Source organism: Silene latifolia, chromosome 4 (genome assembly GCF_048544455.1).
Source record: "Silene latifolia isolate original U9 population chromosome 4, ASM4854445v1, whole genome shotgun sequence".
NCBI lineage: Eukaryota > Viridiplantae > Streptophyta > Magnoliopsida > Caryophyllales > Caryophyllaceae > Silene > Silene latifolia.
In genome coordinates this window covers 13,440,167-13,465,903 of record NC_133529.1, presented here as the reverse complement: position 1 = coordinate 13,465,903, position 25,737 = coordinate 13,440,167, and the positions used below count along the sequence as shown (strand labels likewise).

At 36.2% G+C, this 25,737-nt stretch overlaps 2 protein-coding genes, 3 long non-coding RNA genes and 1 other non-coding gene across 7 annotated transcripts; 4 read left to right on the top strand and 2 right to left on the bottom strand.

Moving 5' to 3' along the window:
* Positions 1-645: 645 nt before the first annotated feature.
* LOC141654522 (small nucleolar RNA R71) lies at positions 646-752 on the top strand. Its single transcript, XR_012548080.1, has one exon. It is a non-coding gene; the product is annotated as a small nucleolar RNA R71 (small nucleolar RNA).
* Positions 753-5,011: 4,259 nt separating this feature from the next.
* Positions 5,012-11,349, top strand: LOC141653024 (uncharacterized). 2 transcript variants are annotated; one of them, XR_012547300.1, is made up of 5 exons: positions 5,012-5,224; positions 5,812-6,002; positions 9,802-9,872; positions 10,112-10,238; positions 10,986-11,349. It is a non-coding gene; the product is annotated as an uncharacterized LOC141653024 (long non-coding RNA). The 2 variants fall into 2 exon arrangements; XR_012547299.1 differs by having other exon boundaries at positions 9,802-10,238.
* On the bottom strand, positions 6,471-10,066 carry LOC141653023 (receptor-like protein 6). The gene has a single exon (XM_074460666.1). It carries the CDS (start codon positions 9,657-9,659, stop codon positions 6,627-6,629), a length of 3,033 nt encoding a protein of 1,010 aa, XP_074316767.1. The 5' UTR covers positions 9,660-10,066; the 3' UTR covers positions 6,471-6,626.
* Positions 11,350-13,483: 2,134 nt separating the features above from the next.
* On the top strand, positions 13,484-14,532 carry LOC141653025 (uncharacterized). The gene is made up of 2 exons (XR_012547301.1): positions 13,484-13,811; positions 14,364-14,532. It is a non-coding gene; the product is annotated as an uncharacterized LOC141653025 (long non-coding RNA).
* Positions 14,533-18,391: 3,859 nt separating this feature from the next.
* LOC141653022 (uncharacterized) lies at positions 18,392-24,324 on the top strand. Its single transcript, XR_012547298.1, has 4 exons — positions 18,392-18,630; positions 19,224-19,409; positions 23,716-23,768; positions 23,935-24,324. It is a non-coding gene; the product is annotated as an uncharacterized LOC141653022 (long non-coding RNA).
* LOC141653856 (receptor-like protein 7) lies at positions 20,342-23,513 on the bottom strand. The gene has a single exon (XM_074461725.1). It carries the CDS (start codon positions 23,511-23,513, stop codon positions 20,502-20,504), a length of 3,012 nt encoding a protein of 1,003 aa, XP_074317826.1. The 3' UTR covers positions 20,342-20,501.
* Positions 24,325-25,737: the final 1,413 nt, after the last annotated feature.

Here is a 25,737-nt window from a genome sequence, read left to right as displayed (position 1 = left end):
CCACCTCCTTGATTGTTTTGTTGGCTATTTTGTGGTGGATTTTGTTGGTAATTATTTTGTGGGGGCCTTTGTTGATTTTGATAACCCGGTGGAGGGGTATACTTTTGTTGTTGAGGAACATAGGCATTTTGTTGTTGTGGGGGTTGAGGGTTTAGCACATTATTGCTAGTGTAAGACAAGTTCGGATGGAATTTTGAATTCGGGTTGTAAGTGTTGGAAAATGCACCCGGTGGATATGAACTTTGTCTAAAAACTTGAAAAGCATTTACCTCTTCAATGGGGGCTCGGCATTGAGCGGCATAATGACCCGCACCTCCACATCCATCACAAACGATGATTTGGCTTGTTGAAGACACAACATTGAGTTGTTGGATGGAATCTTTAGCATCTCTCTCCGCCAATTGTTGTTGGAGCAAGGCAATTTGAGCTAGCAAGACGGAGTTGTTGGAGGATTCTTCTTTACCTTTAGATGGCACAACTCGGGAATTGACATATTGGGCATCATGAATTGCCATAGATTCTATCGTGGAATGAGCAAGATTGGTGTCAATTTGATCAAACCGCCCATTGTTGGCGGAATCGAGAATCCTTCGGGACTCGGCACAACATCCATTGTAGAATGTTATTGCCAGAAACCAATCATCTAGCCCATGGTGTGGGCATTGCCTTTGAAGCTCTTTGTACCTCTCCCCAGCTTCATATAAGCTCTCAAGAGCTTGTTGACGGAATCCGGTGATTTGGCTCCTCAAAGTTTGAGTTTTCTCCGTGGAAAAACTTTTGATAAAAAGCGAGAGCCAAGGTCTCCCAATTGGTGATTTTCAAGGTGGTGCGGTCAAGGCTATTGATCCAAAGCTTGGCCTTGTCCTTTAAAGAGAAAGGGAAAAGTATTTCCCTTATTTGCTCTTGGGTGACGCCTTTTGACGGATCATGGAGCAATAGTCACAAAAGTTTTGCACATGCAAATTGGGATCCTCCAAAGGACTTCCCCCAAATTGTCTTCTCTCCACAAGGCTGATAAAAGCCGGTTTGATCTCGAAGTCTGGTGCGGTGATTTGAGTGGTTGTGATTCCAGCCGGAAGCATAGCCGCGGTGGGCTTCGAGTGATCGGAAAGTCTCACCATCTTTTTGGTAGTAGATGGTGGTGGTGGAGTTGATGAACAAGAAACTACCTCCCCTTCCAGAACCTCTAGATCGTCTAAATAAGACTTTCTAGCACTTTCAATTTGTATGGGAGAAGCGGCTTCTTTTACTTCCTTCCAAAAACGTCGTCTTCTCCTAAATGTTTTCTCGGGATCGGAATCCGGTGAAAGCAATTCTCCACTTCGAGAGGACCTGGGCATAAGACGACAATCTCTAGAAAAGTGATAAGTAACGGTCTCAAGGAACAAGTGTTCCTTAAGACAAAGAAAAACAAGATAAAAATCGACAATTCAATAGTCAATAAAACCGTTTCCCCGGCAACGGCGCCAAAATTTGATAGGTTTTATCGCGTACCTATGCAAAGATAATTTCCCTAGACACAATTAAATGTAGTAATAGGGGTCGAACACAAGGAAACGGGAATTACGTCTTGAATTGTTGTGAGTAGATTTTTATCAAGGTTGATTACGATTTTGGTTTTGTTTGTTTGTTTGATGATTAATGAAAATGCAATGTAAATAAAATATGATTAAAGGTAGTCTAAAGGAGTCGGGTTACCCATGCAAAGGTAAACATAATAACATGATAAACTTGTTAGTAATAATCTTGTCAATTGCTTAGGCTTAAAGACACCCACCTTACGGCATTAGTGTCAACCATAGACCGGGTCCTAGAGAAACTCTCGTCCATGACTAGGTCGTCCTACCACACATGCTTAGTCTAATTCAATTCCGTGCCTCTCGACTTTAGAACGAATGAACAAACTTAATCAATGACTATGGCCGATAATCAAAGATTAAACATAACAAAACAAGCATGTGGTGGAAACAATTGATCAATATTATTATGAACTTTATTTAGTCATATTATATGTTTGATTTTGCATGGCTCCCCTAGCCTTTAGACTAGAGGACTTAGCTACTCATACTAAGATGTAAAATGCAAACTAATTTGTAAAGAATATTAAACATGGTTATATGAATTATATTAGTTAAGTGATATAACATATGTAAAGAACAAAGCTAAAGCAAATATGAAAAACTTGATTATAATGACTATGTGATAACTAAAGTAATGGTGTAAATTGTAAACTTGTAATGAGAAATACCTTAATAAGGAAGATTTGTATGGAAGAACAAGTAACTAATAACCAAAAGATTGAATGACAAATGCTTGAAAATCTCTTGAAATACAAACTATTGAAAGATTAACTAAGGAATGCTTAAACAACTTATAACTTAAATGAAAACTAAAGAGAGAAAACTTATAATGCTTGAGGCTTATCAGAGTAGAATTAGACGTAAAATGAGATACTTAGAACCTAGGAATACCTCTCCTATTTATAGGAGAGGAGGAAGAACAAAAACAACCGAGAATCAGCGGCCCCGATCGACGGGGTCATGGCGGCCCCGATCGGGGTGGTGTGCCCCTTCGTCATTCCACTACGTCCGTGCTTGATTGCGTGAGGGATCTCTATGCTTCTTTCGGTAGTGCTCAATTCCTAGCATCCTAAGCTCTTCTTGGCATCCAAAGCTTTCATAGCATCCAATGCTTGACCTTAGTAAGGACATTGAAGTTGGGCTTGACTTTGATTGTTGGCAACATTTGTAATTCTTATTTCAATCCAACAAATCTTCATGCAAACATCAATCCAATGCTCCATGCTTAGTCCAATGTTTGGCCTTGTTTAGCTTAGTGAACTTTGGTGTACAAAATCATAGGAAAAAGCCTCTAAATGCTTAGATTCCTACAAAACCGTAACAAACACAACAATACACCTAGAACACAAAATTAGCTCAAAAGTATACTAATTAAAGTATGATAATCAATAGAAACCGAGCTAAAATGAGGGGTAAAAGTATATATAAAATGAACATATCACCCACTATGCCATGATGAGGGTAATTCATAACTAACCCCAAAAGAGCCCAAAACCGCACAAAACATCCAGCCCAACCCGCCAAGGAGGTACTATTCATTAGGCAAGTTACTATTCATCGATGAATAGTAACATGGGTGCTCTCACATTTTATAAAGGTGTTAGATTAGATACTTAATATGTACAATATATGAGATATTGGTGAGAAATTAGCAATCCGGCGAGATTTTGACCGAAAAAGTAAAAGGGGGCTTGATTTCACTTTAGAGCAAAGTTAAGGGGTTGTTTACACCAAATTAAAGTTCACAAAATCTCATTGAAGACGGCACATATCCGTCACTCCAGAGTGACGGATACCATTTCCTCTCACAAATGACCCAAATAGAGGAGAGAGAGAAGCACATGGGGGTGCCCCCACCTTGTCCCCCATATCCGTTTTGTGAGTGACATTACCCGTCACTTGCTCCGACCCGTCTTCAGCAAGACTAATTGATTAAAGTTAGGGGTTATTCTCACATTGATGCAAACTTAAGGGGTTACTTTACCACTTCCCCGATTTACTAAACTTCTAGAACTCAAAAAATATACAAAAACTCAAAAAAAGTCATTAAGTATCTTATCTTTATTAATTCAGAAGACAATACTTTATTCAGGACGTGCCACATCATTAATACAACTTTTTTTTTTGAAATTCATGTTATGGTGGGACCCGTTAATGTGCAAAGTATATATTTCTTCAGAATTCCGCCAATACAAACATGCGACAAATTCCGTCTAAGCACAAATCCAATGAAATAATACTATGAAATAATTTTATACATTTCGAATAAATGAAAGTGATGGCATATAAGCGGTATGAATTACAAATCGGAATAAATGAAACTAATTACAAATTATAGAATTTACATAATTATAAAAAAAATTAAATAACAATAAAATTACATAATTACGAGAAGGATTTATATTTAATTACGGGATTGAATTACATATAATGCGAATAAATTACATGCATAATTTTTTAAAACTAGATAGTACGATATATTTAAAAAAAACATGACGGAGTATTTACTTACAGTAAAAAAATTCGGCAACTTAACTACCAGCCGCGCACACCGAAAATGGTAGGGGACAATGATAGGCTACCGAGTAAATTTATTCTTCAACACGCGTTTCAAGCATTTCAAGGGTCACACGAAAAGAAAGCTTGAAAATTCTAATTTGTGATTCAGATATGTGTACTTCTACTACGACTACTAATGTAGTCTATCATGAAATTTTTCAATTTTTAGAATAATTTGCATTAAAGTAGATTATTAAATTATATTTTTTTTCGAGGTGTAAAGTTTTTTTATGTATGCAACTTTTATGTACAATAGTATATTACGTTATTTCCTCTTAAACCATTGCATTTGAGCACGTATTCGCTGATTTAGACAAACTACATAATTACAATAGAAATGCAAATAAAAAAATTTCATCCAAAAACATTAATACCGGCTCAAATACATACCCGTGCAAAATTGCACGGATTTAAAACTTGTGAGATATTATATCTAATGTACAATCATTTCTCTCGGTTCTGTAATCGTGTTTTTTTCAATTTTTGTTTCTCCTTTAGACCATCCCTGCCAGCGTCAATCACAGTCACGACCTTTACTTTGGTCACACTAATCACCACTTAATTAGAAAATTATGGTGACCTTTGGAGAGAAGAGGTCAATTTGTGACCTTTGGTGGAGCAAATTGACCTACCTCATGACCTATATGTGGCGATATATGATTGGTTGACAATATTAATAATTAATAAAAAAAATATATATGAAAAAGGTTATATAATGTGGAGAGATGTAATTGGTTGGAAAGTGAAAAATGATTGAGTTGATGACTGCAGGTCGTGACCTTCGGGAGGGTGAAAGTAGGTCAAGAGATAAAAATAAAGTGGGATTAAGAAAGAAAACCTGGCCGCGACCAATTAACACGACTGCCGGGATGGTCTTAAAGTAACACGGTTGGATGCGTATTAATTATTTTTCCCGCCGATGTTATATTGTCGGTATTTTCGCCCAAATCAATTTCTCCGCCCAAACTCTTCATGATTTGTTAGGGTTCTGAATTCCAATTGATGTGCATTATCTGGGCAATGGATCCATCTTATTCGAAGAAATCAAAGATGAGGGAGTAACCACCTGCGAGTCAATTTCTCAGGTACTCCAGATTTTTTCCCCAATTCTCTTTTTAATTTAAAACATTCAGTTGTTAATTAGTTATGATTTTGCATGTTTTACTGTGTAATAATTAGTATTTGGATTATGTTAATATGCTTAAATTATGGATTAATTTTGAGTATTGTGTGGCCAATTTAAGTGAGAAATTTATCGTTTATTATGGAGTAGCAGTCGTTCGATACAGTTCTATACACAATTTTCATTCTAGATCGTTCGAAAATAAGCTATTTGTGTTGCGGGTAAGGTTGCGTACATCAAACACTTCTTACACCGAATTTGAGAAATCCTTGACGTAAAAGGGTAATGTTGTGGAGTAAGAAATTGTGTTTTCAAGGATGATATTGATATTTATGAAATATGATACCTGGAGAAACATTAGATTTGAATTTTGATGCACATAGTGATGAATAAGGGAAAGAAGACCTCTCCTTACGGCTATTTTAACCTTCAATGATTGTGCATGAGATTAATGATGATATTGTCTTTGGCCCGGTCTTTTAGATGATGAATTTCATTATGGCGGTGCCTCATTCTTTGAGACTTGATTTGTTTTGTTATTTATTACAGTTTAGTTCAATTCAAATGGTTTCAATTGCAAAGCAGTCCGAAAGAACTTGACCACTTGATGAAGTTTCATCGAACACAGATTTGACTATGACAAGGAACCAGCATTTCATGTCTTCACCAGCATTTTAATTGGGTTCCTTGAAGTGACCCTTCCCAACTCCAATGCTATGCACAAGAGTTTTCCTTTCCAGGTAAGCCCAAGTTTAATGTTATCGCACGTTGAGCTGTTAATAGCTCATGCGATTGAAACGTATTTACTATTAGATTAGTTTTTGTTTGCTTGATGATTTCTATCTGATTACTGCAGAAAAATGTGATTGGTAGTTTTGCCTGAAAGGCTGAAATTGTATCAATTCAGTTCAGTCAGTGGAGAATTATGGTAATATGCTCATATCATGGATTAACTCTGAGGGTAACTGGAGTACTAGACCAAGTGGAGTGAGTAGTGACAAATTGTACACTAATCTTATACTCCATAAGGCAGTCTCATGATAAACTTAACTGTAGAGCTACACAATATATGTTATGTTGCACATTATCTTAGTGTGAGACAGTCTCTTAAGAGACTTTCTTGAAATTTTATTTTCTAGAGAATGGTATTTATGACCTTAAGTTGCTCTAAATTGGCTAAAAAAAAGTTACTTGGAGAAACATTTGGGTTTGATAGTACAAACTACAAAGTGATGAATAAGGGAAATAATACATTAGAAGTATACTTTACTTGATATCATATGATGAGCGACTTCTTGCTTAACACATAACTAAATAAAAGGTAACATATGAGAGACTTCTTGCTTAACACATAACTAAAGGTTTTAAAAAAGCATATTCAACAGCTGACGTTGCCGTCTTTTTGCTCTCTTCACTTTCCTCCTTGGCCTCTGTTGAAATGTCTCCATAAACCATTCATGATACTTGTCGGTAATGTAGAGCTTCCCAATAACAATACCAATTATAAATCCGCTCACACACCCGCATGATCTAACTACCCAGTCAACTAATCTGGAATGCTCACTGCGCTCGTCCTCTGTCATTGGCGGGGATACCACAGCTTCTGCATTGTTACATTTTTTAGATATTAGGTTTCCACACAGTCTTGAGTTTCCCAAATAAGAGCCGCTTAAGAAGGTGTCAAACTGGTTTCCTTGTGGTATAGGACCTTCTAAATCGTTGTAGGAAACATCAAAGACCTCAAGAGATGTTAACTGAGCCAACTCTGGGGGAATGACTCCGTAGAGCTTGTTCCGAGAAAGGTCCAAGGACTCAAGATCTATCATGTTAGCCACTGAGGTCGGAATCCTGCCATCTAGATTGTTGTTCGATAAGTTGAGTGCTTGCAGACCTTTGAGTTCCCCAATGACATCTGGAATCTTGCCTGTGAAGTTATTGCTGGAGAAGTCGATGACTCGAAAGACTTCAAGTATCTTTGAGTAAAGTCGCTCCTTGCCTTTGCTTGTTATAGTCATCGAGTATTGAATTGTCTCAAAAATTACAGATCCCTCTTCATCTTCACCCACCCCCACTACAAAAGTAATCCTTGTACTATATGAATCAGTTTGTCCCTCTTTCACAGCCATCATGTTGCTCCAATTTCGAAGATATCTCGATGGTAATTTACCAGTGTAAAAGTTGTGTGATAGATCAATGATGCGCAGATTACAAAACGGACAGCCTAAATCTTGATCAGAGATGTTTCCATGAAAATTGTTATGGCTTAGAACCAGAACTTGTAAGTTGGGGAGACTTCCTAACCATGACGGGAAAGTATCATTCATACGATTTTTTCCTATATCGAGAACCTCAAGCCTTGTACAATTTTCCAACGACCTTGGCAGGTCGCCTTCCAATTGATTTTCACTCAGGTTTATCATCTTTAAATTGCAGTTCGATGTGAAAGATATGGGCATACTTCCATGGAATTTATTCTCTCTCAAGTTCAAAACTCGTAATGAACTGCCAAGCTGTTCCCCTATGCAATGAGGGATCAGCTGCCTACTCAAGTTGTTGCTGGACAAATCCAGCATGATTAAAGATCTAGCCATGCATAATTGTTTTGGTATTACTCCTGAAAACAGATTGTTTGAGACATCGTAGCTCTTTATAGACACTGGTGGGATAGGAAGTTCTCCTTGGAAGTTATTACCCCCAATGTCAAATACTTCCAAACGAGTCCATGGGAGGGTAGTCACTGGTTGTTCAAAACCAGTTAAATTATTATGAGCAAGCTCAAAACTGAGGAGACTTTCTTTACTTGTGTTCACAAACCATTGTGGAATGCTACCCTTGATAAAGTTTTTTTCAATCCGCAAATGCTCTAGTTTCTTCTGATCTCGCAAGAATCCTGGGAATTCTGTTAAGTTGCAAGATTCTAGAAATAGGAGTTGTAGGTTGAGAAGAGATGAATTGGTCTGTGAAGTGGGGGGAAACGTTAGGTTAGTACCTGATAAACCTAGAAAGCGGAGGTTTTCTAAACCATAAAATGTCTCAAAGTTGCCAAACAGGTTATTGTAAAGCAGTGCCAGACCTTGTAGATTTTTTAGCTGAGTAAACCAATGTGGTATCTGACCCTCCAACTGATTTCCTCCTAGTTGTAGAATCTCTAACTGGGTTAGGTTCGCTATCCAGTGTGGAAGTAGACCCGTTACTTGAGTATTGGAGAGAAATAATTCACGAAGTGCTGTGAGGTTGGCGAAAGAAGGTGGGATCTTATCTCCTAGTGCCATTCCGCTGAGGCCAACGGAGGTTAATGTATGTAGCTTAGCCAAGTTTGAGATCAGTTGTCCAGGCTTAACATTGAGATTCATGAGAAATAGTGCTTCAAGATTTGTTAGATTTGATATAGAGGGTGGGACGACACCGCTAATATCATTGTCATCAAGGTACAAATGTGAGAGCTTTGTCAGGTTACCTAGAGAAGATGGGATATATCCTGATAATTGACATAGGGATAATTCTAGTGTTTCCAGTTGAGCAAGTTTTCCAATTGAAGGGGGTAAACCCCCGGACAACGATGTGCCAGATAAAAAAATCCTTTTGAGAGGACTATGAAATTGAAACTCCGGAAGAGACCCACCAATATCGCCATTGAAACTCAATCTGAGGGTCTCAAGATGTGGCAAATGAAAAAGATTTGGTGGAAGGTTACCATGCAAATTACAGTTGTCAATGCTAATCTGTTTTAAAGTCGTCAAGTTTTGGAGGCTGACTGGCACAAAGGAGGACGCATCAATATTTTTTAAATCGAGCTCTTGGAGATGAGTGAGATTTTGTATTAACTTGTCAAGGGAAGGTTTTTGAAGTTTTAGCAATTTATTTTCCATTGAATCCTCTCCAAGTTCTAGGACAGTGAGCGCGGACAACTTTGAAATTTCTGCTGGTATTTGCCCACTAAATTTGGACTTGAATAGCCTGAGGACTTGCAACTTAGAAAGTTGGTCTATCTCAGAAGGGATTCGAGAATATTTGAAGTTGTTATAACTAAGGATAAGTTTTGTGAGAAAGGCGAGGTTAAAGATAGTGCTGTTTGGAGGAAAAGTACCGGAAAGGCAACTGGCTGTGAGGTCAAGACCGATCACATGACCGGATTTCCTGTTGCATTCGACACCGTCCCATGAACAGCAATCCACACTTGGCCCTCCTACCCATGATTTCATCTTTTCATACGGTATGATATCTGGATGGCTATTAGGAGAGTCACGTGAACAGTTTATATGGAAACTATTCTTGAACTGCAGCAAGGCTAATCGCTCTTGATGAGGACATGGTGGCTGAAAAGAAGACAGTGAGTTAGAATGTATTATTATGACATTAAAAGATACTACAAGTAGGCTAAAGTACAAGTGATGCATTGATGCTGATTTTTATGTGCAATTTTTTTCGTGTTTTTAGTTAATGCTTCGATTTTGGGATTAAGGCTCTGATGTTGTTGTTGTGTTAGTTATACTTCGATTGATTTGCAGAGATGAGAACTTGCTTGGGCTGGTTTTATAGGTACCCAAGGTTCAACCAAGTTAATGTCATTATCTGCCAACTTCTTTGTTTAATGTTTGCTTTGTTTTGAGGTTAGTAGATTCCTTTGATGCAGTTTTCAACGCAATTTTCATCTTGAATCAGAGACTCTTTCTGTTACTAGCAGAAGGGGAAGGTTTTATATATTCAACCCCCTATATCCTACAATTTGCAGGAGTCCTTGTGACACTCGGATAACGTTCTTGTATAGGGCTCTTCGTCTTTTTAATGGTCCATACTCCTTGATGTTAAATTTTATGTACTGATTCATTTATACTTGTTTATCTTATAGCTACTTGGATCGCCTTCCACTTGTCGTGATTGGATTCTTCTACTCCATTCACCATGTAGTATGAAGTGAGAGATGGGGCAGAAGACTTGGTGGATCGATTTCATACTTCAATATCGATAACATACTGGTATTATTGGTTGTCAATTGACTCTATTTATTCGGATTTACGTATATCACTTGGTTGGTTACTTACGTTAATTGTAACCTGATCATAAGAACTTTCTCAAAACAGCGTAGTCTAACGCATAAACTCGCAATCGTATCAAATGCCACTAATGGAGTGGAGTATGAATAACATATGATTGAGTTATGGAGACTGATTACTGGAATTATGGAGATGCAGACTATTTTGACTCACTCAAGCACTCAAGAAGTCAAGAGTCGAGAGTCAAGACATACTTACGACTATTTTAACCTTCTAGGCTTCTATGATTGTACACGAAATCGATAGCCGGTAGTCTTTTGTTACGTTAATTAATTACTCAACGTACAACTTTTTTCGTGATTATTATATTTCCCATGTTTTACTTTCCTGAAAATTTAGCTAGACAGACCCAAATTTCTTGAGGCAGTTAGAGCGACAATGACTTGGCTACTTGTGTATGATAGATTTGGTTGTGTCATTGTGTGTGACATAGAGATCGATACCCATGATTTCATCTTTTCATACGGTATGATAACTGCATCAAGGCTAACCGCTCTTGATCAGGACAGGGTGGCGGAAAAGAAGACAAAGAGTTAGAATGTATTATTATGACATTAAAAGAGAGTAAGAGACTACAAGTAGGCTAAACAAGTACAAGTGATGCATTGATGCTGATTTTTATGTGCAGTTTTTTTTCGTGTTTTTAATTATTCTTCGATTGATATGCAGAGATGAAAACTTGGGCTGGTTTTATAGGTACCCAAGGTTATATCAAGCCAATGTCATTATCTACCAGCTTCTTTGTTCCTGGAGACGAGAGAGTGGTATCGGAAATGGCTACCACCTGGAGACGCCCTGTCATTGTCATTACGAAATGCAGACTATTGCGAGTCACTCAACAAATCCGGAGTCGAGGCTGACTTATGACTTCTAAACTTGGGTAGGTCTATGACATGTACGTGAATTGATAGCTGATATTCTTTTTGTATTGGTGGGGGTTTTTTTTTTCGTGATTTTTTTGAAATTTACAACGTAAATCAAAACATTTAAAATGTGCGTTCTATGTTGAATTTTTATACAATTGTTTGGTTAATTCATGAGTTTTAATAATGTGAATTTATAATGTTTTATATGACGATAGTAGCACGCATGTTCAGTAGTTATGTATCTTAATCGGTGATAAAATTTAAAGTTTAATTGGTAACATTGTTGGCATGATAGTATGAGTAAAATTGGATAGCTTAATTTGATTTTAATCAAGAGTGAAATGTTTATACGAGTCCAGTTGTTTGCATATTTTATATACATTTGGCATGCTGTAATATCTCTGGTGTGTTCATAACATTTGCATAGTGGTCGGATATATATAAATATAAAACTATATTGTCATATCTTCGTGAAGCAGATGGCGTTAAAAGTAATTTGATTATTCTAATATACTCGCATGAAAATTACAATAGTTATGTTTAAAAGTTTACACATGGATGGAAGTAATGATTGTGTCTAAATGTTCACACGTGTAGGATGTCATCTGAGTTCTAATGTCTTTCATATGAGTTGTGTGCCCATAGTTATAATTATTATCTTCATCGCATTAAATGATTTCAATTGAACCTAAACCTATGACACGATAATAAACAGTGTGTTATTTCTTATTGGATATATTCGTTATTACATTGTCATAAAATGCTAAAATAATCTTGCTATTGTAGCCCGACATTTGACATATCTATATTCTCGAGTCGTTACTATCAACCATATTTTAATAAAGATTGTTTATGATAATGAGATTGGCAATTATAATGGGATAACCATTTTAGGATTCACATGATATGCATTGTTTTAAATGATAGTCGTTATAGTTACGTTTAATTGAGCCGTGAATATAATTGAGTAAAGAAGTGCAACTAAAATCCTGATGTTGAAGTAATAGTCGTTCATTAATAAAGATAGGACTGAATTGAATAAGATGAACCGGTAAATTACAATATGTGAGTCGACACCTAAGCTGGTTTTGTTTAAAGGAATTAAATTAAGTTTATCTGATTTTGAGTTCGTAGTAAGTTTTGGACCCTAATTCTTTTCTCATGTTGATTGATTCCCTATGTTTCTAAGGTAAAAGATTACAATAATTGGTAAAATGAATAATTACTAATGATTTTACGGGTAACGGTAGCCTCTTTCAGTTGTTAGCAGTAGTTTGAGAACTTTTGTCATAATAATGAAGGTTACGAGGACGTAACCATGTTTTTAGTTGGGGAGGATTGTAAAATCTTGATGCTTAATTTGCACTTGTTTGTAGGTTATTGTTGACCAAGTTGATCTTTAGTTGTGGGATACCTATGCGAATGAGTTCTATATGTTTTGTTCCTACTTCTGTCGGTTGGTCGATGTGTAAAAAGGAGAGTGTGATTAAACTACTGGTAATGAGTTATGAGTTGGCCTATGAGCCGAGTGATGATTACGGGAGTTATGTTTACGGTCCCGTGCGACCATGGTTATTGAGTTACTTGAGTTTGAGATCGGAATTTAGATGGAAGATGACGGTGTTCTCAGATAATTATATAATTATTATATATCTGTGTTCGCATGTAGTTATTAGTTGTAGTTAATTGGGTTAAGTAAAGAAGAGCTAAAACTTCGGGACGAAGTTTATTTTTAGGAGGGCAGAATGTAACATTCCGTGTTTGTCAAGTTTAATTGAAGTGTCAAGTGGGTGTTAACCGTGTTAGAAATTCGTGACATCCGTAAGTACAATATACAATACCTTTCTGTTGTTGAGTATGGGAGCGAACTTCGGGACGAAGTTCATTTTAAGGGAGGAAGACTGTAATACCCCGTATTTTTATATAATAAATTAAACGGATATTATTGAATTAAACGTATATTATTGAATCAAACGGATATTATTGAATTAAACGGATATAATTAAACGGATATTATTATATATTAATTATTATACATTTTATATTACCAATTAAGTCGGGTAAATTATTGAGTCGATAATCACGTTAAATTATTTTAATTAACCGCGTTGTATCGATATAAGTTAATTGTGACGGGTTTATATGGAATTTGAAATGTGAGTCTAACCTTTCTCGACCTATCATATTTTGACAACACATTCTACTTTTATTAAAATATATCTTTATTATATATATTATTATTATTCTAATATTATTATTACATTATTACTACTACCTTTCCTCTTCCTTCCTTTACTTCTTTTCCTGCACACAACACATGCATACTTCCTTTTCTTTTCTTTCTTTACTATTCTTTACAAAAGCAAACACATGTGCCCACACTCCCTACTCATTTCTTCACCAACACCAAACACCAGCTTTCACGTATAAAGAGAGGGAGAGAGTGAGCGTGAGTGATGTCAGTGCTGCAAGGAAGAAATAAGGGCGGTGGTCGACGGCCGTGGGTGGCCCTAGTGGCGGTAGTGGCGGCAGGAAAAGGGTGACGAATTCGTGAAGGATCGATAATCAAATTCATTGCTTTACTTTCTGGACTGCTTAACTGATTAATTGGAACTGCTGGCATCTTGAGGTAGGGAAATACACTTGTCCTATTATCGTTATTGATCGAACTGTGTTGACTTGATTACTGGCTGTTGATTTACGTTACGATTTATATATACGGGAAGTGATTGACTGAATTTATCGTATTGAGTATGATATCACAACATCGGGTAACTGGCATGACTTTATGATTTATCAGTTCAGTGAATTATATACATATTGCATTGCATTAATTACTGTTGAGCATTTCATATGCATTGGAGTTGGAGGATGATGTGGTGGTGACGATGTTGAGATACGATGTGATGTTGTGATAAGGCCCAGGGGGGTTCTCGCAGACTTGCCCTGGTGTCCTCACCGTTGAGCCGGAGATCGGCTTCGGTCGATATATAGTCTACCGGGATCGGTATGGTCAAGGTTGTCCGGGTTATGAGATGTGTGTGATGAGTTGAGATGGAGATGGAGGTGACGGAGTATCATGCATATCATATTTTATTGTTTTATTGTTTTCCCTACTCAACCTCGCGGTTGACCTTGTGTATTCGTGAACACCTGTGATGAACCGTTTTATGGGGAGCAGACTTGACAGGTTTAAGAGATAGGACGGGAGCTTGATGGGCGTGAGACACTGGATCAGACGACCTAGTAGCTAGATCATCATCTAGAAGACTTCACTTTTATTTACGTCAGTTCTTGTAATTTAATTTGAAAAGAGAATTTGTAATAATTAAGTTAAAATATTATATAAATTGCCTTGGAGTTTAATTTGTTATTCACTACCTCGGGAAACCGAGATGGTAACAGTCCGTTTTATGAGGGAATGTCTTGACGAGGACTTCTTTTATAAACCGGGGTGTTACACACAATGTGTTTTTTCCCTCTAATTTTAGAATCCCTTGAAAATTGGTCACTAATTAAATAGCCGAAATATATGAAATTTCTTTTATATTCTTACTAACTTCTCTATATTCTAAGGTCTCCCTAATATAATAGTTGGTTTTAAAATTTTACGATTTTTTTAAAATAAGTTTCATATCCTTTACGATGTATACAATAAATTTACGTAATTTATTTTCGCAGTATACATTTTACTCATTATAGTACTTTTTGTACAAGATTTTCCATTTGTCTACCCCTGCCTAAAACATCAAACCTAATTCTCTCTACCTCTCTCTATCGTCAACTCTATACCTCCATCAAAACTGCACAAAATTCTTAACTTATGAACGATAATTCGAGTATGGAGTGGGTATTTAATTCATTAATCCATTGTTATTACTAATTAAATTGTTATAAATGTTGTAGTTTTTTTAATTAGGGTTTGGGTTAATTGGTGTGAACGTCTGGGATGGAGCTATGGAGGTATTGGTTTATTGGGATGTTGTCGGCGATATATAGGGGAGTGCGCCGCCAGCGATAAGGATGTCAGGTGGTCACCACCGGTCGTTCGACAGAGGCAGGTGCGTCAGAGAGTGGTCGGAGTTGTGCGTGAGGTCTGGGGTCAGGTAGGACTGGTGGAAGGCGGGTTGTGTGTGCATCAGTGATCGGTGCTGGTGGACGGCAATGATGGTGGTGTTGGTGGCAACGTGTATTACTTCGTGGTGGTGTATTACTCTTGGTAACAGGGAGATGTAAATTAGAACGTATTGTTGGTGGTGGCAATGTGTACTACGTGCCTGCTTGTTTGTAGATTTTTTTACTTTTTTTTTACATAGTACATTTATTCGGCAAATTTATTTATTCTTTATTAGTTTAATATAAAAATAATTTAAAAAGTAATGTGATTGTAAAATTAACTTATAATGAAATATATTTATCAACGCGATATATAATTACATGTGTCTATCAAAATAATATATCAATGTAGTACCAGAGAATGAATGTGTGAAATTAGAGAGATGGATTAGGGAGAAATTAGAGAGAGAAAATGGGAGAAGGAAATAAGAGGGCATAATTGTCAATAATGTACCGCGCGAGTAAAATGTGTACTGCGAAAATTAGCATCCATCTAAATTTATTATGAAATAATTTATTATCCCCCTACTACTAATCCCCCTACTAAGAGAATAAAAATTCTCTTAATTTTACCTTCAAAATGCATTTGTCTTATTAAAGGAAACAGTTAAACCTTTCTTTTAATAAACTATTTATATTTTCCTTAAAATATAATTTTATTATAATTATAATTATACTCTAATCTTTTAATTAAAATTCAAAATAATGATTTTTTTTTCATTATAATAAAATAAAATTGGTATTAAACTATAAACTATAAGTTGCTAAATTTTTCATAAAATAATGATTACTTTAGAAAGTAACTTACACATTTCCCTTCTACTAAAAGAATATGTCTCTCAATTTTTTCCGCTTGAGTGAAACGTTCTGTATTGGTCCTCGCACTATATCATACAAGTATTAATTATATATCATAAATAGGAGATACTATTACTAATTTTTAATTTGTAAACACACATTAATGAGATATTTAATTTTACTATACATGTGAGACTGCATTAATAATGAGGATGATATGAGAAAAATATTCTCCACAATTTTTTTCATAGTTCTATTTTCCTTTTTTTTGCTACAAAGGTACTCTACAGCTTGACTATCTCATATTGCAAATTCTCTAATTTTATTGTATATTTAAGTCATTACTTGAGGTTATTATTTTGGTAAATGTAATTGTATAATAATATTATTTTTAATAATTACGTAATAATTTATATAATTAGTTTTAGTTAAATATCAATCTTATTTGGTGTGAAAACTATCAAATTTTCGCTCTTATCCGCTTACCAAGCTATAATATTTAACGTCTTTGTATATTATTATCTAAAAAACCGCGCATTTGTGCGCCGGTTCTGCACTAGTTTATAATACAAAACAATACAAGGGGCAACAAAACATGTGAAAACACGGTTAAAAATAACATTTTATGTACATTTTTATTATTAATTTGATAAATAGTGAACCATTTTTTTAATAAATAGTAACTCACGGTTCGCACACAAACGTGTGAAAAATTGTTTTGAATGAAATTGCACGTTATTTATTTCTATTATTATAGTATGGTTAATTAGTGTATTTTCAATATATGTGGATGTTCTGTTACTCTTTGAAAAATGTATGAATTGTGAAATATGCAAAGATTAAGTTGGTTGGTTATCTCGTGTCTTCAATTTATAAAATTTAGAACTTTCTCTAATCGATGGTAAACGGCGCATTCAGAGTGACTATGAATTTACGTACTGGGTTAAATCGAGGCCGAGGTATTTCGATTTGGGTTTTTTTTTTTTTTGGTTTTTTATGAACAGGTGATAGTTTGGTTTTTAGTAAATAAATAAAATAGATTAGGTTATTAGGTGATAGTTTGGCTTTTAGTAAGGGACGTGCTTTTTCACATACGAATTTTACTCTTTCACATACGTTTTTTACAATTTTACCCTTGTCATTTTTTTCATTCTTTCACCAATTGTTCTTTTCCTCCTTTCACTCATCTCCTTTCACCACCAACACCCCTACTCCGTAAAGCCAACTGCCGGCCAACGTTGGCTAACCTCGCTCCGGCCGACTTCTTTCTCCGTCAGTGTTAGCAATAGATGTAACCGTGTAAAAATCGAAACTAAACGATCAAGAGATAATTGATAAACAAAATTAAACTGCGTGTACTCCGTATTATACTGTACTTAATACCTACAACATCAAAGCATCGCATAATAAATATTGATAATTGCTCAAAGTTCAAATGTCTATTTATGACTACGCATTACTAAATGATACAGTATACTTCAATTAGGCTGGTGCGAAGTGGGAACGATGAAGAATAAAAGCACAAAAGAATGAATTAAGAAGTAAGCATTAATTTCAATAACTGATAATAACTCTAATAATTTCAACCAAAAAAAATTAGTACGAGTAATTGATAAGCAACGAGATTACTTCATTAATTGATGTATTGTAATCCATTGTTCAATTTTATAGAGAAATTAGATTCGATTTTAGGGAAAAACGTAATAATGTAAGAGTTAATTTGATTAGGTTTAGGAAAAAGGGTATGATATGGAAAGTTTATGAAAAAATGTATGTGAAAGAGTAAAATCCGTATGTGAAAAAGTAATTCCGTATTAACATATATTCATGTTTTCAAGTTATGATCAATAATTTAAAGTTAAACTTGTAACGGATGTTTATGAATATTTTACTCATTTTTAAATATTTCACGTATATACACAAATTATTTTAAAATAATTTTAAATGATATTTATAAAATGTTTACACGTATATCCGTGCAACTTTGCGCGGGTTTTAAGCTAGTTATAGTAACACAAAATAAGCCAACCAAATTCAACTATACAAATTTTGTATAAAGCCTCGAGAGTTTGTGTAAATAATTGGTCTCCTTTGTGACGGGTTATCATTTGTGGCAGATATTTTGTGAGTTAAAATGGTAATAAAATGGGTTAGTGGAGAAAGGGGACCACATGAATAGTGTTGTAGAGAGAGAAAAAGTGGATACTTTGTGAGGTAAAATGGTATCCGTCACTCAAGAGTGACGAATATGTGCCGTCACAAACAAGAATTTGTGTTGGGTAAAACGGGTTCTCTGTAACCGGTTATTTAATTTATGTTTCTACTTTAAACTAACACGGTTGTGTGCGTATTAATTATTTTTCTCGCCGATATTATATTGTCGGAGTTTTCGCCCAAATCAATTTCTCCGCGCAACTCTTGATGATTAATTAGGGTTCTGAATTCCAATTGATGTGCATTATCTGGGCAATGGATCCATCAAATTCGAAGAAATCAAAGATGAGTGGGTAACCACCTGCGAGTCAATTTCTCAGGTACTCCAGATTTCTTCCCCATTTCTCGTTTTAATTTAAAACATTCAGCTGTGTGAATTGGTTATGATTTTGCAGTTTTTTTTTACTGTGTAATTAGTATTTTGATGACTTTGTTAACCACGTCTTTACCGACAACGATGGTAATTGCTTAAATTATGGATTACATTCGAGTATAATGATGCCAAGTTGAGTGAGAAATCTATGGTTCTTTTTATTATGAAGTAACGGTTATTCGATGCAGTTCTAAACACAATTTTCATTGTAGATCATTCGAAAATAACCTATTTGTGTCGCGGGTAAGGTTGCATACATCAAGCACTTCTTACCCCGAATCTGAGAGGAGCTTGAGGTACAAGGGTACTAATGTTGTGTAGTAAGAAATTGTGTATTCGAGGACGATATTTCTGAAATTTGATACTTGGAGAAACATTAAGCTTGGTGCACATATAGTGATAAAAAGATGGAAAGAAAACATACTTACGACCATTTTAACCTTCTATGATTGTAGAAGAGATGAATAAGTTTCGGGTCTGGTTTTTTGGATGGTGAATTTCTTCATGGTTGGACTTGACTTGTTTTGTTATAAATTCCAGTTCAATTCAGTTCAAATGATTTCTGTCGCAAAACAGTCAGAAAGAACATGACAATTAATGAAGTTTCATCAAACACACTTTTGCCTGTCACAAGTCACCAGCATTTCATGTCTTCACCAGCATTTTAATGTGGTTCCTTTTCAACTCCAATTGCTGTGCACAAGAGCTGTCCTCTCCAGACTCCAGGTAAGCCCAAATTTAATGTTACCGCACATTTAACAGTTAATAAGCTCATACATTTGAAACGTATTTACTATTAGCTTAGTATTTGTTTGCTTGATGATTTCTACCTGATTAGTGCAGAAAGTTGTGATTTCATTGTATTTTAGCTTATATATGATTGTTGGTTTCCCCCAAACAACTAAATTCAGTCAGTGGATTTGTTAACTGTCTTCGCGGAGAATTATGGTAATATGCTTATATCATAGATTATTTCTGAGGATAACTGTAGCAAATGGAGTGACAAATTGTACTCTAATTCTTATATAAGACGGTCTCACGATAAACTTAACGCGAGAGCTCTCACATGACTGAGGTTCTTTTTTCTTTTTATTCCGTGTTCCTTTCTTCTTCTTTTTTCCTTTTTTGTTTGTTTCTAGTGTGTTATTGTTGGAGCAGATGCAAAGTCAAACTTTTGACTAATATTACATAATAAGGGAATCTCACCATTAATGTCATTCATTCTTGATAATGACCATTCATTTCTCATTAAAACAAGCTTTAGATTCTTTCTAAGCTTCTCATACACTCTTATAGTCTTACATAATGGAGATATTTGGATTTAGTTAGAATGAATCTCAAATACATTCTTCCCGAACCTTTAAGGAAATTCTTAGCATACCGTCGAGTTCCAACTCCGTATGATTGAATACACAACCTTTAAGAGTGTGTTATGTGTGGCCTTGGGGGACGACGTCCATTTCGATTTGTACCAAAGTAAGGGCCAATTTGCCATCATGCCACGACACAACATTTACTTTCTAAACATATCTATTCACAACATTTATAGGTTTTGTTGCACATTATCTTGTGAGATTGTCCTTAAAATTGTATTTCCTAGGATGGTATTTATGACCTTAAGGTTTAGCTTGCTGTAAATTGACTAAAAAACTTGATACTTTGAGAAACATACGGGTTTCACAGTACTACTGAGTGATGAATACGGGAATAATACATAATACATTAGAAGTATACTTTATTTGATAAAATGTTGTATAAAAGATAAAACATGAGAAACAACTTGCTTAACACATAACTAAAAGCATTAGACTAGCAGATTCAACGTCGACGTTGCTGCCTTGTTGCTCTCTTTACTTTCCTCATTGGCCTTTGTTCAAACATCTCCACAAACCATTCATGGTACTTGTCAGTAATGTAGATCTTTCCAATTACAATACCAATTATTAATCCGCTCACACACCCGCATGATCTAACTACCCAGTCAACTAATCTGGAATGCTCATTGCGCTCGTACTCTGTCATTGGCCGGGATTCTGGAGCTTCTGCATTGTTACATTTTTTAGATATTAAGTTTCCACACAGTCTTGAGTTTCCCACATAAGAGCCACTTAGGAAGGTGTCAAACTGGTTTCCTTGTGGTATGGGACCTTCTAAATCGTTGTAGGAAACATCAAAGACCTCAAGAGATGTCAATTGAGCAAACTCTGGCGGGATTACTCCGTAGAGCTTGTTCCGAGAAAGGTCCAAGGACTCGAGATCTATCATATTAGCCACTGAGGCCGGAATCCTGCCATCTAAATCGTTGTTCGACAAGTTGAGTGCTTGAAGCCCTTTGAGTTCGCCAATGACATCAGGAATCTTGCCTATGAAGTTATTGCTGGAGAAGTCGATCACCCTAAAGACTTCAAGTATCTGCGAGTAAAGTCTCTCACTGCCTTTGCTTGTTATCGTGATCGAGTATTCAAATGTCTCAAAAAATACCGATCCCTCTTCATCTATACCTGCCCCCACTACAAAAGTAATCGTTGTATTATATGAATCAGATTGTCCTTCCTTCACTGCCATCATGTTGCTCCAATTTCGAAGATATCTCGATGGTAATTCACCAATGTAAAAGTTGTGTGATAGATCAATGATACGCAGACTACAAAACTGACATCCTAAATCTTGATCTGATATGCTTCCATGAAAGTTGTTATGGCTCAGAACCAAAACCTGTAAGTTGGGGAGACTTCCTAACCATGATGGGAAAGTATCATTTATACGGTTTTTTCCTATATCGAGAACCTCAAGCCTTGTACAATTCTCCAATGACTTTGGGAGGTCGCCTTCCAATTGATTTTCACTCAGGTTTATCATCTTTACAGTGCAGTGCGATGTGAAAGATGTGGGCATACTCCCATGGAAATTATTTCCTCTCAAATTCAAAACTTGTAGTGAATTGCTAAGCTGATCTCCGATGCAAGGAGGGATGAGCTGGCTACTCAAGTTGTTGCCGGACAAATCCAGCTTGATTAGAGATGTAGCTATGCATATTGCTTTCGGTATTACTCCTGAAAACAAATTGCTTGAGACATCGTAACTCTTTATAGACATCGGTGGAATAGGAAGTTCTCCTTGGAAGTTATTGCCCTGAATGTCAAATATTTCCAAGCGAGTCCATGGGAGGGTTGTCATTGGTTGTTCAAAACCAGTTAAATTATTATGAGCTAGCTGAAAACTCAGGAGACTTTCTTTACTTGTGTTCACAAACCATTGTGGGATGCTACCCTTTATAAGGTTTTGTTCAAGCCGCAAATGCTCTAGTTTCTGTTGATGTCGCAAGACTACTGGGAATTCTGTTAAGTTGCAGCCCATAAGCCACAAGAGTCGTAGCTTGGAAAGAGATGAATTGGTCTGTGAAGTGGGGGGAAACGTTAGGTTGGTACCTGTTAAAACCAGGTAACGGAGGTTTTCTAAACCGGAAAATGTCTCAAAGTTGGCAGACAAACTACTGTAAGTCAATGCCAGACCTTGTAGATTTGTTAGTTGTGTAAACCATTGTGGTATTAGACCCTCATACTGATTTCCCCCTAGGTGCAGAATCTCTATTTGGGTTAGATTTGATAACCACTGTGGAAGTAAACCCACTACATGAGTATCACTGAGATATAATTCACGGAGCTGAGTAAGGTTGGCGAAAGGTTGGACCTCAGCTCTTAATGTCATTCCATTGAGGCCAACATCGGTCAATTTATGTAGCTTGGCTAAATTCAGTTGTCCTGGCTCAACGTTGTCATACATGAGAAGTAGAGCTTCGAGATTTGTTAGGTTTGATATAGACGGTGGGACGACGCCTGTTAAAGCAGTATTAGCAAGGTACAAAAATGAGAGCTTTGTCAGGTTACCTAGAGAAGATGGGATAGATCCTGATATTGGACAAAGGGATAATTCAAGCATTTCCAGTTGAGCAAGTCTGCCAATTGAAGGAGGCAATTCTCCGGACAACGATGTGCCAGATAGAAAAATTCCTTTGAGAGGACTATGCCACTGAAACTCGGGAAAAATCCCACCAAGATCGCTATTGAAACTCAATCTAAGGGTCTCAAGATGTGGCAAGTGAAAAAAATATGGTGGAAGCTTACCATACAAATTACAGTGATCAATGCTAATCTGTTTTAATGTTGTCATGTTTTGGAGATTAACTGGCACTGTGGAGGACACATCAACATTTTTTAAATGAAGCTCTTGTAGATGAGTGAAATTTTGAATTAACTTTTCAAGGGAAGGATTTTGAAGTTTTAGCAATTGAGTCTCTGTCGAGTCCTCTCCAAGTTCTAGGACAGCGAGCTTGGACAGTTTCGAAATTTCTGCTGGTATCTGGCCACTGAATTTTGACTTAAAGAGCCTGAGGACTTGCAACTTAGAAAGTTGGTCGACCTCAGAAGGGATTCGAGAATAGTTGAAGAAATTATAACTAAGGATGAGTTTTCTTAGATAGACCAGGTTAAAGATGGTGCTGTTTGGAGGAAAAGTACCGGAAAGACAACTGGCTGTGAGGTCAAGACCGATCACATGACCTGATTTCCTGTCGCACTCCACACCGTCCCATGAACAGCAATTTGCACTTTCACCTACCCATGATTTCGTCTTTTCATACGGTATGGTAACTGCATAAGTATTAGAGGAGTCGCGTTTACAGTTTATATGTAAACTGTTCTTGAACTGCAACAAGGCTTGCTGCTCTTGACCAGGACATTGTGGCTGAAAAGAAGACAGAGAGTTAGAATGTACTATTATGACATTAAAAGATACTACAAATAGGCTAAACAAGTACAAGAAGTGATGCATTGATGCTGATTTTTATGTGCAGTTTTTTTTTTTCGTGTTTTTAGTTATACTTAGATATTATATGCAGAGATGAGAACTTGGGCTAGTTTTATAGGTACCAAAGGTTCAACCGAGTCTCTGTCATCTGTCAGCTTCTTTGTTGAATATTTTCTTTGTTTTGGGGTTAGAATTTTTGTCAAGTGTTTGGATTCCTTTCATGCAGGTTTTGACGCAATTTTCATCTTGAATCAGACTCTTTCTGTCACTAGCAAAAGGGTAAGGTTGTGTTGTGTATATTTGACCCCCTATACCCTACAATTTGTAGGAGCCTTTGTGGCACTGGAGTAACGTTGTTGTATAGGGGCTCTTTGTCTTTTTAATGTCCATACTCATTGATGTTAAAATTTATGTACTGATTCACCTATATTTGTTTATCTTGTAGCTACTTGAATCGCCTTCCACTTATCGTGATTGGATTCTTCTACTCCATTCAGCATCTAGTATAAAGTGAGAGATGGGGCAGAAGTCAGAAGACTTGGTGAAACAATCGTCTTGACTAAGCTACTTGACAATGGTGGATCGATTTCATACTTCAATGTCGATAATATACTTGTATCGTAGGTTGTCAATTGACTCTATTTATTCGGATTTAGGTATATCACTTGGTTACGTTAATTGTAAACTGAACTAAGAACTTTCACAAAACAGCGTAGTCTAACGCATACCAAAATAACGGTGTCTAGTACTTGGATTACTCATGTCGAAATCTCTAAATTTAGATACTTGTGAATTCTCATAATGAATTGCGTGAGAAGTTGGGAACTTTTTGAAATGCTATTGTCACTAGTCTCTTGTATAAGGACTCACTAGTCTCTTGTATATGACTATGAGTCACTCAACGTCTGAACGTACGACTTTTCTCGCGATTATTCTCTACAGAGTACTTGCCAACTTTTGCTTTGAATTGTCAAACGGTATATGGCATATAGGGTGTTTTTAAGATCACAAAGAGAGATATAGAGGAAAATGAATGGAGGAATCTGGAGGCACGTAAAGTTCTTTGTTTGGTTTGTTAAATTGAGGTCGAGGGATTTGGAAGAGGGGGAAAAATCGATGGAGAATATAGCGTTGTTTGGATTCTGGACTTTTGGAGAGAAACGAAGAGGAAATAGCTGAATAAGGAACGAAAAAAAATTTAAGGGGTTAGCAAAGTGTGACGGAAAATAGAGGGGAAGGTATTTGGAGGAAAATTAATAACCTACAACCTTAACCCCTTCTTGGTTGTACATTTAGGGTGTGTTTGGATAGCAAAAGTGGAGGGAAAGGGAGGGGAGGAAGAAGGAGGGAAGAGAAAGGGATGGAAGGGAAGGGGAGGGAGAATGGAGGAAGTCATTTTCCCTCCAAATCTTGCGTTTGTTGAAGATGAAATAATTTGGCTTGGAGGGGGGAAGTGGAGGGATTCATTTTCCCTCCCCTCCAAATCCCTCCACCTCCATTTTTTAAGCTGCCACCAAATAGTTGCACAGGTTAATATGTTATTTTTCATACGTTTGAGTAAAATATAACTTGGAAAAAAACGTGTGTAATACTTAAAAGCCTCGTCTAATTCATAATTATATGAGCTAATTTATGGTAAAATTTTATGAACCCAAATGCTTGACCCACGTAATAAAAAACAAATGCGAGTTTCAATACCTGCCTGCTAAAGATCGTCGACACATTACTAATTATCGTCGACAATTTGTAATGACTTTCCTAATCTACCCCTCACTCTAAAGCTCTCATATATTAACATTTTTTTCTTCAAGTACGACATTTCCAATACCACCGCTTCAATTCCGTTAGCAAATTTAAGAAATCGACGACAAGTAATCTAAACTAATTTAATTTTTAAAAAAATTGTATTTAGTTAGTAGATTTAGGTAGTTTAGAATAGAATCGTCATTGTTAGAACGATTAGTGATTATCGATTACCGCACCAAAAATTAATCTTAGTCAAAAAATGATTTTTTTTTCCCAAAAAAAAAAAAAAAAATCCGGACGAAGAATATTTTCGTCCAGACCAAGGTCCGGACAAAGAAATTTTTCGTCCAGACCATGGTCGAGACAAAAATATTTTTCGTCCAGATCCAGGTCCAGACGGAAAATATTTTCGTCCGGGATTTTTTTTTTTTCCGGACGAAAATATTTTTTGTCTGGACCTGGGTTTGGACGAAAATATTTTCCGTCTGGACCTGGCTCTGGA

Bases quoted from the DNA above. Each gene is read 5' to 3' on its own strand.
- LOC141653856 (XM_074461725.1), bottom strand. From the start codon at position 23,513: ATGCATCACTTCTTGTACTTGTTTAGCCTATTTGTAGTATCTTTTAAT.
- LOC141653023 (XM_074460666.1), bottom strand. From the start codon at position 9,659: ATGCATCACTTGTACTTTAGCCTACTTGTAGTATCTTTTAATGTCATA.